The sequence below is a fragment of the Gekko japonicus genome, unplaced genomic scaffold, assembly GCF_001447785.1.
Source record: "Gekko japonicus isolate JY-2015 unplaced genomic scaffold, Gekko_japonicus_V1.1 scaffold44, whole genome shotgun sequence".
Taxonomy (NCBI): Eukaryota; Metazoa; Chordata; class Lepidosauria; order Squamata; family Gekkonidae; genus Gekko; species Gekko japonicus.
In genome coordinates this window covers 943,667-959,660 of record NW_015174845.1, presented here as the reverse complement: position 1 = coordinate 959,660, position 15,994 = coordinate 943,667, and the positions used below count along the sequence as shown (strand labels likewise).

Here is a 15,994-nt window from a genome sequence, read left to right as displayed (position 1 = left end):
GGAGATGAGCACCGCAACCCTAGAGTCGGATTCGACTGGCTTTCGAGCAAGGGAACCTTTACCTTTAAGAGCTTTCATGAGTCACTGCAGTGAGCAGTGACTCACAAAAGCTCATAACCTGCCACAAATTTTGTTAGTCTTTAGGGTGCTACTGGAATCCTGCTCTTTTCTTCAGCCTTCGTAATTCCACTTACTACATGATCCGTCGCATCCCTCCCTTTAGGCAGTTAGTTGTTTGCGCCATCTTTGAATTCTCTGCCGTTGCCTTGTTCGGATGCTGTATGAGTGAGCGGAGTTTTTTATTAATTCTGCAACCCGCTTTTGGCCTCTACGAGAAAGACAAGCTATAAAAAAAGACAGCCACGAACTGGATGGGAAGAAGCAAGGGAGGGGACAACAAATAGAGAAACTCAGTCCTAGAAAGCATGAGAAAAAAGTTAAGTCTTCAAGCGTATCTTGAATAAGCTGAGGGAGGGGACCAAATGCCAGGCAATGATTCTTCTTGCTATCCCCCTGCTTTTACTGCATTGTTTTCTGCCTTTGGAGATAGATCAAGATGGGACATGATCCGTCGCATCCCTCGCTTTAGGCAGTTAGTTGTTTGCGCCGTCTTTTAATTCTCTGCCGTTGCCTTGTTCTGATGCTGTATGAGTGAGCGGTTTTTTTTATTAATTCTGCAACCCGCTTTCGGTCTCTACGAGAAAGGCAAGCTATAAATAAAGTAAACAAGTGAATAAATAAAAGCAGCCAACAAAGAGAAGCAAAGGTCCGTAAGGGCATTTCCACCTGACCAAGAGGCAACGTGCCCACAGACGGATTGTTTCATAGAAGGGGGGGACAAGATGTTCCGGAGTCTTGTTGGACTAGAGCAAGCCTGCAGGTGCTGCTTGGGCCACTTCTGCCTCAAGCCATTTGCTGTGATCCATACTACAAAGCAGCCTTCCCACAGTGACCGCGACCATACCGAGCCGCTTAAACTGCTGTTGGTATCCTGCTCTTGTACTATTCATATTTAATCTAACTGTGCCCTCTGCTGGTATGAAAAGGATATCAAAGAGGGCAGGAGCAAATATTACAAATTGTCCTTTTAACAAAAAATCAATAACTTATTTTACAAACCCATCCCTGACTGTTTGGAGGAATAACAATGAAACAGCTTTCAAGGACTGTTTGCCACACAATTAAGATTTTAAGCCTGCTGATTAACACCTTTTTTAAAAAAGAAAGAAAAAAAAGAAAGGTCTATTTATATCCTGCTTTGGGGGATTTCTACCTCTTCCCTTCAAAGAAGCTTGCATTGTAATTTAAAAAAACAAAACAAAAAAAACCTCCCCATTCTCTGAAATGCAACAGAGATCAGGACAATCAACCATGCAACCAAGTTGCATACAAACAACCAAGGCTCAGCTATCAAAAAAGAAAGGTCTATTTATATGCTGCTTTGGGGGATTTCTACCTCTTCCCTCCAAAGAAGCTTGCATTGTAATTTAAAAAAAAAAACCTCCCCATTCTCTGAAAGGCAACAGAGATCAGGACAATCAACCATGCAACCAAGTTGCATAAAAACAACCAAGGCTCAGCTATCAGGAGGAGAATGGTGGCAGAGGCCGAACTAGGATACCAAAAATGCTTTTTTACAGCTGACGCCGATTCGCTTTAAACTACCTGAACGGGTTCTGTCTTCTTTTGCAGCAAACGCGTTGTCAACTTTGGCCTATCCTTAGTAATAATTACACGATATCCAGTAATTGCCAACTTATGGCAACCCTCATGAGTTTTCCAAGGCAAGAGATGAGCAGAGGTGGTTTGCCATTGCCTGGCTCTGTGTAGCAACCCTGGACTTCCTGGGAGGTCTCCCATCCAAATACTGCTTAGCTTCTGAGCTCTTACAAGTTTGGGCTAGTCAGGTCCAGGCCTCTGGCCTTTTTTTCTTTTTTTTTGCTGTCAAGTCACGGCTAACTTATGGCCATCCTGTGGGGTTTTCAAGGCAACAGACGTTCAGAGGCAGTTTGCCATTGCCTGGCTCTGCGCAGTGACCCAGGCATTCCTTGGTGGTCTCCCATACAAATACTAGCCAGGGCTGACACTGCTTAGCTTCTGAGACCTGACAAGACTGGGCTAGCCTGGGCCATCCAGGTCATGGCAGCCTATCCTCAGCCAGTTTGCTGTGGTGGTTAGGAGCACGGCCTCTGTGAGGACCCGGTTGATTCCCCTCCTCCACATGCAGCTGCTGGTGTGACCTTGGGTCAGTCACAAGTTCTTTCACAGCTGTTCTCTCACAAGCAGTTCTCGAAGGAGCTCTCTCAGCCCCGTCTACTTCACATAAGAACATAAGAGAAGCCAATTTTGGACCAGGCCAATGGCCCATCCAGTCCAACACTCTGTCACACAGTGGCCAAAAATACCAGGTGCCATCGGGAGGTCCAGAAGTGGGGCCAGGACACTAGAAGCCCTCCCACTGTTGCCCCCCCCCCAAGCACCAAGAATACAGAGCATCACTTGCCCCAGACAAAGAGGTCCTATATAGACCTTGTGGCTAATAGCCACTGATAGGCCTCTGCTCCATATGTTTATCCAATTCCCACAGGGTGCCTGTTGTGGGGAGGAGAGGGGAGATTGTAAGCCACTCTGAGACTCCAAGTGAAGGGCAGGGTATAAATCCAATATATTATTATTATGTTATGCCTTATTTGTCTGAACTTCTCAGAGGCCCAGGTTTTTTTTAAGGAGTTTGGCACTTGGTCTTAAGTTAAACAATGCAATGCAATTCTTCCTTACCTAGTGAACTGCACTACTTGGCAGTTCTGAAACAGCAAGCTCACTCTAGGCTGGCTAGAAATCAGCAAGCTTGCAAACAGTTGTCGCAAGCAAGGACAGTTAGAGGCCTCTGGCTTCTTGGTCAGCCTACAGCGACCCACCAGAGTGCCGAGTGAGGCTGTTTTGCATTTAATGGATGGATGGATGCATGAATGGATTTAATGCAAATGAAAGCATGTTGCAAAAGAGCTATGGGCTTAAGAACCCACTCTCCACTTAATTTGAAAAGACCCATCAGACCATGAAGATGACCTCTGACTGAAGTTCAAAGCACTGACTGTCTTAAGAGGAAAAAGATCTCAGAGGGGAGGACTGGGATGAAGCCATCCGTTGTGTCTTCTGTGACAGGTGCTATCTCTGCTGACAGGCAAGAGGGAGGGAGGAGGCTGTCAGGCTTAAAGGGTCCTTTTTACAGAAGAGGGGACGGTAGGCTGGATTTGCTCGCGGGCTCTCAAGTCCAAGATAAAGGCCAAGAAGGGGCTGGATTTCATGAACACCTTAATTTCTTTCCGTGAAGGAATGGAACCATGCATCAAAGCCCAAAAGAAGAAGAGGAAACTCATCTCCACCTTTCCGCTTCAAAAAATGCATTAGAGACGGCTTAAAGGTGAACTTTTAAAGAAGATAAAAATAATACAAAAGACTAAAGCCCTAGCAATGATAAAACAGCCTGCAGCAGCCATAAAAACAGCAGTAAACAACAATGTAGTGATAGAAGCAACAAGACCAGTAAATAGCAACAAAAATCTATACAAATCAGCACGAGGGAAGGGCAAATCTGCACCCTAGCATGAGATCAGTTGTACCTACTGCCCAACATCTTCAGGAACAAAAGAGCCTTAACAGAACTCTAGAAGGCCAACAGAAAGCAGATAAGTTTTATGGGGCAGAAAGTTCCAAGCCTGGGGAAGTCCAGCCATGCATACCCACTAATTTTGGCTCAATTGGTGTGGCCTCACAGAGGAGGGAAACAGCTAGTCTTAAGTCATGGGCAGACTCATACTTATTTACAACATTTCAGGTCCGACTTTCTCAAAACAAAACAAAAATCCAACTTAAGGCAGATGGGTGTATCCCATATAGGTATACTGTTATTGCCCTGACCTGGATAGCCCAGGCTAGCCCGATCTCAGAAGCTAAGCAGGGCCAGCCCTGGTTGGTACTTGGATGGGAGGCCACTGAGGAAGTCCAGGGTTGTGACGCAGAGGCAGGCAATGACAAACCACCTCTGAATGTCTCTTGCCTTGAAAACCCTACAGGGTCACCATAAGTCGGCTGCAACTTGACAGCCAAAACGACAACAACAAAAAAGACTTCTATGGAAATCATGGATTCTTCTAGAAAGGAGGCAAGAATCTAAGCAGCCTTTTCCTGAATTACCTTACTCATCCACCTAAAACATTCATTTTTAAGCAGCAGCTTCTCTCTTTCATTTTTAGAAACAAATAACAGAAGCTTGAATGGGAGGGGTTATGGCTCAGTGGTAGAACAGGTCCCAGGTTCAATCCTCAGCATCTCCAGCTAAAACGACCAGGCAATAGGTGATGTAAAAGACCTCTGCCTGAGATCCTAGAGAGTCACGGACAGTCCGAGGAGACCATACTTCTTTGATATACCAATGGCCTAATTCAATATAAGACAGCTTTATGTATTCATGTATTATGGGAGAAAAGTTAAGATAAGGATTCAGCAGGGGTTAGCCAAGCAATTAACTAAAGGGGAGGGGACCTATATCTATGTGATACATCGCTACCACATCCACACAGGAAAAGTATAGCTTAACGAACGCATCACCTTTCTCATGCCTACATAATTATGCCAAGGCGTTGGTGTTTATGCCTTCCATGCTCACTATTACCTCTCTCTAACTAATTAACTAATTGACAGGTAGCACAGAAAAGCTACATCTCACATCAATCAAAGCCCAAGCGATAACTGTATCCATTTACAACAATGTACGAGCAAAGTTAGAAGCGCTGGGGCCAGCAAAATGTGAACTTTTCACCTGGTGATGTGGGGAGAATCAGCACCAGCAGTGGGACGCTGCAGAAGTCTTCTGCTAAAGCTGTAGAATTCATAGCAACATCATTGCAGCAAGCCTAGGAAACATCAAAGGGCTTTAATTATAAAGCTAACCTATGAGCCGTCATTTAGAATCCATAGAAAGAGCGGAGTTTTTAGAAAATTATAGCTTACAGCAGGTCACAGAAAGTCAGGGTGAAATTAGAAGTTGTGTATGACATGAAGCGTTACTTCCTTTTTTCCAAGGAAAAAGTCTTTTTAACTCCGGAGTTTAAGTCTCGATTGTTTCAACACGTGAGCGAACAGAGCACGCCTTGGGGTTGGCTACGCTGACTCCTCCACGTGAAGTGCCAGGAGATGGAGACGGATTTGGAAGAAGCCGCTGGGACAGACAATTGACATGCTGGGCGCAGGCAGGAGCCAAGAACTGTTGGTGCAATAACCCAACGGTGCACTGAATGGAATAATTGAGGTCTGCGGGAAAGCAACGGCTGGGGGTAGGAGCTCGCGGGGCAAGGCTCAGCAGGAGAGCCCATGCTTTGCAGACAGAATCTGCCATGCTCAGTCCCAGACATCTCCAGTTAAAGAATCTCAGGTTTCAGGTGTGGAAAAGATTCTGCTGCCTATGAACTGCAGGCGTCTTGGAATATTTGCAGGAAAGATTTCAGCTTAACGCTTTGCAAGCCTTTGCTGATCTGAACAGGCATCGCGGAGCTAACGGTGCAGTGCAAGCATACTTTCACGCTTTCAGGCCCATTGATTGCAATGGACGGAAGGATGAAATACCACTTAGGACCAGTGTTTCCTCTAAGCTGAGTTAGTGTGAGCTAGCTCACAGTTTTTTAGCCTCCAGCTCACACATTTTTGTCTTAGCTCAGGAAGGATGGCTCCAGAGCAACCTAATTTATGCAGTAGCCAAATGGCTCGCTCACAACTGTAATGCCAGTAGCTCAGAAAGTAGAATTTTTGCTCACAAGACTCCGCACCTTACAGGGAACATTGCTTAGGACTGCACTGTTATCATCTGAGGGAGTAAGGCAACTTCAGACACATGAAGCTAAAATTAATCAGACCCTTTGGTCCATCAAGGTCAATATTGTCTACTCAGACTGGCAGCACCTCTACAGGGTCTCAGATGGACATCTTCCACATCACCTGTCGCCTAGTCCTTTCAACTGGAGATGCTGAGACCTGGGAGCTTCTGCATGCAAAGTAGAGGCTCCTCCACTGAGCCACAGCACCTACAGGATGCACCGGTTGCAGCAATACCACCACCATTTGGGGATCCAGGACAGCAGATACCTGTGCTCTGGCACATGGAAGTTGCCTCCTGTGTTCTGCACCAATAGTCAATGCCTCTAGCACCTGGCCTCGGAAGCTTACCAATTAAAGCCTTCATCAGAGACCATCCTCTGTGTGCTGGCATTTTGAGAGGCTAGGAAGCTGAGAACCAGAGACAGGGCCTTTTCTGCAGTGACACCAGTGCTCAAAAAATCCTTCCCTACCGTATAATTTCAAAGTTTGTAGGCTTCAGGCAAAGAGGTTTTTGTCTTCTGAGGCCTTCTAGATTCCCCCTCCCCTATGCTTTCTCCTTTTCTTTTTACTCAGAGCATCTTTTTATCTGGCTTTACGTTGACCGCTTAGGACTTCATGAGCTGCTTAAATTGTATCTGATGCTGTTTTCAGTTGCTTTATTGCATGTGTGCTTGGGTTTTTTGCTGCTGTTCTTACCCTTTCTCCTCGTTGTTTTTGGAATCTTTATTGTTGTAAGCTAACTTGCAGATTTTTATATGGAGCAATTAGGGTGGACATATATTCTAAATTAAGAAATACTAGCTCTGCCCTACTGGCCTAAGCTATTGCAGTGCCAAGTCTCCTCTGGAGCAACTAAAGCAGAGAATGGGACCAGGCCACCTGACAAAGGAACGGAATCTGCAATCTCTGTTACTCGTACAGATTCATGAAAAGTCAGCATGGTGGGAAATTCCTAGAATAATTGTCTATTAATCTTACAGACTCTACTGATAGCTCCTTGCAGGGCAGTTTATACAAGCTGACCTCATTTCAAAGATCCCATCACTTTCCTGGGTTTTTCCCCCCCTGGGAGACTTAGCAAAACCTTAGTAAGAGACTGGAAGTAAAATGCTGTCCTTCATTTTTCCTTCCTTAATTTCACCCTGTCAGTAAATGTCACCCCTGAGTGCAATTCTAATCGGTATCTAAGGATTTGCACACTTTATTTTCCTTGCCCTTCGGACAAAGTGTGAGGTTGGGCTCTAAAGGAACTCACTCTGGAACGTGATCTTGAGGTCAGCAGTGAGCCAAGACTATTTGTTTTATTTTATTAATGCCACCTTTCCACCCAAATAGGGTCCCCAAGGCAGTGAACATCAAAACATTTCAACCCCCTTTATGTGGAGTGGAGAATCCAGTTTCTGAACCCCTGTGGGTGGCAACAGAACAGTAAATAACTGACCGCTTGCTGCCCCTTTAATGGGATACCAACATGTGTCACCTACAATGGGACACCAAGACCAGCCCTGCTTGGAGACATCATGGCTGCAACAATAGCAACACAGGCTTTGTTTGCCACTGAAGAGTGAAAATCAAGATCCAACAGTTTAGATCCCCTTTGGAAAGGGACGGCAGACACAAATATTTCATTAAGCGCTAGATAAATTTTAAAAGCTGCACAAGCACAGTTTGAATATTGAATTCCGTTCAGACCCAAGAAGGAAGCAACAGGCAATGATTCAAAGAATGACACAAACCCCATCAAGAGCTAGGGTAAAGGCGACAGGGCAAGTTTCAGAGCAGATCTATGACTGTCATGCCTCTGGTTCAGGATATTAGAAGACGCCATCCCTGGATTTTTATACAGTGCAAAAAAATCCATCCAGGGTAAATGCAAGACCGCCACTGGATATTAATCAACATGACCCATCATGTATACTCCTACTGCCTGAAGAGGTCTATGACCTTAGACTGACTGCATTGCTTGCAGCATTTACACTCTTTGGTTATAATTCAGTTCCAGATACTTCCAGAGGAAATGAGAATGGGGGCTGATGAACCATTTGCCTTATATTCCATAATACTTCCTTAATTTATTCCTGGGGACATGTCATTGGACCAAGCCTGCACACCTTTCCACACGGTGAGAATATCTCTGCAGCACACAGGCACAAAATGGAAACATAAGAATTTAAAACATCCTCAAAGGCTTAAGAATTTAAGGCTTCTAAACTCCCCAACACAGAAGGCTACCACTATTAACTTCCATTGGCATGTGTGAATGTTCCTAAAGATACAATTCCATTATTAGAGAGAAGTTTAAAACAATCCCTGCATTCCCAACATCAGTTATGAGTTCACATTCTCAAGAGCTCTCCTAAGACTGAAAGGGGAACATCGAGAAGATACCATCTGAATTTCCGCTGCCTTCACCATCTTAGATTAACCCAGAAAAGCCAGTGCTGTGGTTGTGGCAGAAAGTGCCATCAAGCTGCAATAGACTTATGGTAACCTTGTAGGGTTTTCTAGGCAAGAGAGGTTCAGAAGTGGTTTGCCATTGCCTTCCTTTGCATAGTGTCTCTGGACTTCCATGTGGTCTCCCAACCAAATACTAACCAGGGCTGACCCTGTTTAACGTCCCTCTCAACAAAATGCAGGAAAGTTATCAAGATTCCTAACCCTGGTTTGCAGGTGATGTCTCAAGGGACATCACCCATTGAAGTGCAAGTGCCTTAAGCGTTCTCTGGGCTGTGTTATTTGACCATTAGTACCATAATGGGTCTGCCATACATGGAAGCCCCTCCCCAAAAGTCTGATTGGCTAATGCTGAAAGTAGAATGCATGATGGACCTTTGGTCTCATAAGTAGAGCCTTGCTGCATCAAGCCAGTGGTCCATTTACTCTAGCACCCTGTGTCGCACAATGGCCATCCAGCTGCCCCAGGAAGTCAGCCAACAAAGCACAGAGGTCAAAGCCCTCCCCTGATGTTGCTTCCTAGCACTTACCACCTCTGGATGTGGAGGTTCCATTTAGTCACTGTGCTAACAACCAGTATGGTGTAGTGGTTAAAAGTGTCAGGCCCTTATCTGAGAGACCCAGGTTTGAATCTCTACTCATGCCGTGGAAGCTGGCTGGATGACCATGGACCAGTCACACTCTCTCAGCCTAACCCACCTCACAGGGTTGTTGTGAGGATAAAATGGAGGAGAGGAGAATGATGTAAGCCACCTTGACTTCCCATTGGGGAGAAAGGTGGGGTACAAATGAAGTAAATAAAATAAGTATCCATTAGTAGATCTTTATTCAATCAATCTTTCTAATCCTCTTTTAAAGCTACCCATGCTAGTGGACACTGCTGTATCTCCTGGCAGTGAATTCCAGAATATAAAACAGCCCCTCTATAAGACTCAGGACAATTTCAGACTTTGTAGTTCCATACTAGGCTGATCCACATACCAGATGCCCATACTTACTGGCAGAATCTGCACAGATACATAAAGAATTACAATACCCTCCTAATTTCAGCTGCCTTCACCATCCTAAGCTAACCCAGAAAACCTACCACGACCTCTGTTTCTGGAGCATTATTGTGGGTTGTTGCAAGGCAGTGCTCTGTCTCTGGGGCTTTTATTTTTACTTCATATCATAAGAACATAAGAACATAAGAGATGCCAACGTTGGATCAGGCCAAAGGCCCATCCAGTCCAACACTCTGTATCACACAGTGGCCAGAAATACCAGTGCCATCAGGAGGTCCACCAGTGGGGCCAGGACATTAGAAGCCCTCCCACTGTTGACCCCCCCAAGCACCAAGATGACAGAACATCGCTTGCCCCAGAGTCCCTATCTATACCTTGTGGCTAATAGCCACTGATGGACCTCTGCTCCATATGCTTCTCTAATTCCCTTTTGAAGCCGTCCATGCTTGTAGCCGCCACCACTTCCTGTGGCAGTGAAGTCTTAGATTTTATACAGTTATACATTCATCTTAGCTTTTATACATTTACTTTAATTTCCTTTATCTTAGCTCTAGTACTACTACCACCCCATACACAGGAGCTGACAGCTATTTCAGATTTCCACCATCACTGCTGCTGCAGCTGCCCTATTTGGCATAAACACACTTGGGGGGAGGGGGCTGGAAACACCCTCATTTCACCCAATGGGGGCTGACTGAGGTCAAGAAGGCACATTATAGCCAACAGCTCTCCATCAGCAGCGCCATAATTCCTCTCAACTTGGGTTTGGCCTTTTGAAACAAAGAGCAGACCACCACCACTACCCTCCATCACCCAGAAGCAAGGACAGAACTTGAAAAACATCCCCATTACTCAATGCAGAGGTGGAAAGGAGTTACATCACTATACAATCCTCCAATTTAGTTCCACCCCCCGTTTCTCTCCAACTCAAATTGGCACTGATCATAGGATCCCGCAGTGGCAGTGCTTTTTATCCACCCCCTCAATGTGCAGAAGTTCAATTTCATGGTTAGCAAAGAAGTCTGTCAATAGAAAACTTCACACAACACAAACACAGCCTGCACAATAGTCAGAAGCAAGCACCCTTTGCCATAAAAATAACTCACATCACTGAAAAAGGGTCATGGTGATTCTCAAAATGCATGAAATGTCATAGGTTACCCTTCCTAAAAAGCATCCATCCCTTTTTGCGGTAAGCAGGGAACAATGCAAACTCATCCATTCTGTACCATATTACCTTGACAGTATTATCCATAGATGCAGAGAGCAACATGTGGCTCCATTTCTGTACAGGACACCACTGGACAACGTTGATGGGACCTCTGTGTTCAGACATATGAAACACCAAGTTTGTGGGAATTGCTGTTGCCTCATATTTGGATCCTATGTACGGCATGATGTATCTGGAAATTTTAATGGACATTCCATCTCCTGCAACATCAGGCTTGGCTGAGTTACTTGTGCCTTCTCCCCCATTTTCAGCTTCGGGATTTTTTTCCTTTCTCAGTCTTTTAGGAATGTATGGTCTCAGCCCCTGTAAAGTAGCACCACTGTCCTCGCAGGCCCTCTTCTTCTGAGGATAACTCTCATTTTCAGGAAGTGCTTGAGTTTTCTGCAAAGGACTCCATGATTGCTCCAGACTACAAGTAGCCATCTGTAATGCAGCAGGATAAACTTTCTTAGGATGCACTACTGCCAAAGACTTTTTATTAGCCTCTATATGATATAAAAAGGGATCACGGTGGGAGACGTTCCTTTTAGAATCAGCCATATAATTTGTAGACTGGATTTGGCTCTCAGAAATTGTGTTGAATCCACCCTTGGACCCAACAGCTGACACGGCAGGATTTTCAAGAATCGCTTCACTGCTAAGAGCATCTTCAGACTTGCCCGTATCTGTCTCTGAGTCCGAATCGTCATATGCAACTAATGAGTTCATTGAGTCAGATATATCAAAATTCTGCAGCTTCTGCCTTCAGAGCCTCATGGTGAATAGTTTCTGCAATGAAAAGAACTGACATTTCAAAACAGCCTTTCACTATACAAAGCTCTGTCGTCAGTCAAATTAACACAAGATGCTCTTATGATCACCTGCCAATTCAATATGCATATGCTATAGCACTCATCTCATGGCTGGTTCCAAGTGGGTTTTTTTGGGGGGGGGGCTGGATGCAGAGTGTCCAGGAGCCTCCTCTTTTCCTCTGCCCATCAGGTCCTCTGCTTGTGACTTCTTTCCCATTCCAACTGTGTGCCCCCTTGCCTGTGCATCCTTCCTGCACCCACTTGTAAGCCCTCACGCTTCCCACGTTCACATACCTTGCATGCTCTTTTCCTAGCTGTGCTAGGCAGCCTGTGCAGCTGGGAGTACCACAATATTCTATTTATTTATTTATTTATACCTTCGGCTTATATACCGCCCTGACCCCGAAGGGTCCCTAGGCGGTTTACATAGTGGTTCTAACCAACCAATTAATCCTAACTAGGGCCACATTGTCTACAGGGTGGTGACTGCCTACCAGCACCCTGGGCTAGCTGTCATCCGGCTTCCTTCCACGGCTTCAGATATTGGCACCGTGGTGCCCTTTCTGGAGCCAATCTTCCCCGAGCAGCTTCTTCCGGCAGGTCTCGTCCTGCCGCGTGGCTCTGTGTTGGCTGCAGGTCCGGCTACTGTCCACAGGTGGCAATAACCAATGCAGGGCAGCATTGGCTGCCAGTGAGCAGGGGAAGGGCAGGTGGTGGGAGCAGTGGGCCCCACCTGAAACCCTAGGCCCCGGCACCTGCCTTCCCTCAGGGAATGCTGACACCGGCCTTGATTCACCTAGTTCCCATTACTATGCTCACAATTACATCTTTCATTATCCATTTTACAAGCTTGACTCACACTTTGTTGTAAATACTATTAATTCCACACTGGCCTGCAACAGCCTTCCCAAAACAACTCTGCTAATTATCCACTGTTTTAGGAACACTGGTGTAGTGTAGGAGCTAGCGACAGACAGCCTGGAAAGCTTTCACGTGCCAGGAAACTTAATGGACTACTTCACGGCCATCATTCTCTTTCAACCAAACCTTTTCTTTCCAGAGCTCCTTTGATCAACAGAGCTTGAGCAATGACTAGAAGATTACTAAATTAGTTTCTAAAGGAACATATGATAGATGGGAATTTAGCAACTGATAAGGTTGATAAGGGCCAAGGTGGCTCAGAGGTTAAGACGCTGAGCTGCAGACTGGAAGACCTGTAGTTCCGCAGTTCGAGACCCTAGTGCCACATGACGGAGTGAGCTCCCATCTCTGGCCCCAGCTCCTGCCAACCTAGCAATTTGAAAGCAAGAAATTGCAAGTAGATAAATAGGTACCACTTCAGTCAGAAGGTAACAGCGTTCCATGCCCCCTCGGCGTTTAGTCATGCCAGCCACATGCCACGGAAAGGTCTTCAGACAGTGCTGGCTCTTTGGCTTGGAAACAGAGATGACACTGTCCCCTAGAGTTGGATTCAACTGGCTTTTGAGCAAGGGAAACCTTTACCTTAAGGTTGCATTCAGGTCACTGTCTAGCATCAGAAGGGAAACAACAACCCTTTGAAGGTTATTAAACAATAAACATGATAAAACAGGCAAAATCCAGTGATTCTTTAAACCAGTAAAAAAGGCTCACTCCAGTATTTTATAAGATAAAGTATCAATTTTACCCAGGCCACATGGGCAAAGACGATCTGAATATGGAATATTACAAAACCTCCCATGCAATACTTCAGAGGAGTTAGTGTTAAGACAGCTGCAGCAAATGCCCTAACATAATGAAGAACTGGTAAATATCTCATATAGGAAGGGAAGAATCGAGGTGGCAAAATACCACAGAATTGGGTCGAACAAACTTTATGAGCACAACTTACCATGCTATCATAATTGAGATTGGTAAAATGACACTTGACAATAGAGGGTTTCTGCCTAACCCAGTTGGAGAATTTCTTCTATTGTAAGCAATGCTCCCTCTAAGCTGTGTAGTCTTGAGAGCAAAAATTCTACTTTGTGAGCTACTGGCATTAAAGTTGTGAGTGAGCGATTTGGCTACCACATAAATTAGTTTGCTCTGGAGCCATCCTTCCTGAGCTAGGACAAAAATCTGTGAGCTGGAGGCTAAAAAACTGTGAGCTAGCTCACACTAACTCAGCTTAGAGCGAACACTGATTGTAAAACCCAGCTGCTGTAATCTAGTATCAAGAGTCTTCATCCACATGGAATAATAATCTATCTCACACAGTTGTTGTGAGGATAAACAGGGCAGGGCAGGGATAATCATATGCCCCGAGCTCTTTGAAGGACGGACAGCATAAAGTTGTAATTGTGAAGGTGACTTAAAACTGGGAGGGATGAAGATCACATGAAGAAAGTTTGAAGGAATTAGGTAGCCTACAGAAGAGAAGACTGAAGGGAGACATGATACCTGAAGGCCTGTCACATGGAAGAGGGAAAACGCTCACTGATGCTCTAAAGGACAAAACGTGATCTAGTGGGCTTAAGTTACAGAAGGATAGATTTCAATTGAACATTAGGTGAAATTTCCTGAGAGTAACAGTGGTTTGACAATGGAACCAATTACATAGAGAACTTTACTGAAGGTGTTCAGCTAGGGGTGCCATTTGCTTGCTATAAGCAGGCAACCCACAACTGTGCTCAGTGAAGTGACAAGAGGAAAACAGCATCACTCAAACTGCGTCATCACTTTCAGCTGGAACCCAGAAGCTGCATAGTCACCACAGTCTATGAATCTTTCTAATCTCTATGGTTTTAATCACAGAGATTGGGGAAATCCTAGAGCACAATACAGTGACCAGTGTCAAGCAGGACCATTTTGCAGGTCTCCACCCCCCAAATGATCCTGCCACTGTGTGGGGTTGGGCTGGCAACTCTATATGCAACCACAGAGTGGGCAGCCATCAGCTGGATTTCATGCACTGAGCAGGGGATCGGACTGGGGACCCTTCCAATTCTGACTTTATAAAATGAATAAAAGTGAAGGAGCTGAAGTTCCGCTTAGGAAAAGAAAACTCTTCATGGGATTGCCCAGTAAGAAAGCTTTCTTCCCCACTTTTAAGAAGCTTATAGCTGGAATAAATTTTGTTACTCTTTAAGGTGCCACTGAACTCCTGTTCAGTTATTCTATGCAGAATTGCTTTATGCAGAGTTACTCCACTTTAACTCTGTATAGGATCACGCACTGTAACGAAGGGTTTTTTTTCCCCCACTTCCAAGAGGCAAAGGCAGCTCTTGAGCTTGGAACTTACCCTCAAGTACCCAACCAGTGCTTTGGAAGTCTGCTTGCTGAGGTAGGAGCTACTTCAACAACGCTTCCCGGGAGGGGACATTTCACTGAGACACTGCCTTAAGCGTTGCTCGTGCGAGTCCTCCCCTCACAAAGTCCCCCCCAGAAACTCGACCCCGGCCTCAAACATTCCCATCTGTGTCCTGCCTTCACAGCAGACGTCGCTCCTTCTCTGACGGGCGGCTCTCAGGACAGACCTTCCCTCTTCTCGTGGTTCGATTCTCTTTTTCATTGGTTCCGGGGAGGGAACATGTTTCCTAGTCGGATGAAGAAGAGCGACGCGCCGGCTTGCGCAGCTGATGCAATTGGGTCCTTGCCGGCCTGACAGGCGACGAGGGAAGCGGCCGGTCCTGTGGGCAGGTAAGAAGGCGCCGTGAGGAACGCGGGAGACATGGAGGTATCTTTCTCCCGCAGTTCAGCTCAGCGGCCTCCCTCGCTTCTAGTGCTCTGAGAAAGGTGAACGATAAGACCTGGTTTATTGGGTCCCATTCAGTGAAGGAGTCTCACTTTTCGGGTACCAGCTGGGTGGAAATATATATATGTTGAAGGGTGGTGAGATCTTTTTTAAAAAACTCTGTAGGAAAGCCCTTAAAGTGCTGGTATTTCCTACTGCAAAGCAAGAGGATCACAATATTTAAAACAGTTTTCAGTTTTTGGATTTCTTGGAATGACTGGAATGATTGATTATCATATGGCATTGTGTGTAGAATAGCCTGCAGATCCTAAGATTGTCTGGCAGTCAGAAGTTCCAGCTCTTAGCATTAGGTGGCACTAGATGGTGAGCTAGACTTGTTTGTAGAGGCTGAGAGAGCTCTGAAAGAGCTGTGAACTGACCCAAGGTCACCCAGCCGGCTTCATATGGAGGAGTGGAGAATCAAACCCCGTTCTCCAGATTAGAGTCTGCCGCTTTTAACCACTACACCAAACTGGCTCTCTGACTGAAATGTAAAGGGGGGCATTGCTATCTAGCAAAATCAGAGGAAATTAAGAAGACATTGTTGAAAACATACAGTTGTAAAAGGGGAGCAATAGGTGTGACTGGGGTGAGTGGCCTGACATTGTCCCTGAGCATACTGGACTTCCTTCTAAGGCTTCAGTCTGTGCGCATCATTGAACTCAGCCAAGCTTTGTATCAAAGTATATGTCTTTTCCTTGAAGGGGACAAAGCCATTGTATTCGGAGGCTGACACTTGTTGAAAAAACCTTCCCCCTCCACCAGTTTTCCCATTTAGATCACAGCATCAGTAGCTGCATTGTGCAGAAGAAAGAAGCTCTATCAAAAGAAGCACAGAATTCATTTCAAAGTACACTCTCTGTAGTAGTATCAGGTGGGGAGGGGA

At 45.5% G+C, this 15,994-nt stretch overlaps 2 protein-coding genes across 2 annotated transcripts in view; one reads left to right on the top strand and one right to left on the bottom strand.

The window, feature by feature from the left end:
• Positions 1–11,303, bottom strand: part of WDR25 (WD repeat domain 25) — a 152,686-nt gene extending 141,383 nt beyond the window's left edge. Inside the window, exon 1 of the mRNA XM_015424446.1 lies at positions 10,570–11,303. Within this exon, the coding sequence (XP_015279932.1) occupies positions 10,570–11,271 (702 nt within the window). The 5' untranslated portion in view covers positions 11,272–11,303. The remainder of the gene's footprint in view (positions 1–10,569) is intronic.
• Positions 11,304–14,870: 3,567 nt separating this feature from the next.
• The window catches only part of WARS (tryptophanyl-tRNA synthetase), a 29,125-nt gene continuing 28,001 nt past the window's right edge, over positions 14,871–15,994 (top strand). Inside the window, exon 1 of the mRNA XM_015424441.1 lies at positions 14,871–15,014. The gene's annotated coding sequence lies outside the window, so the exon portion shown is untranslated. The remainder of the gene's footprint in view (positions 15,015–15,994) is intronic.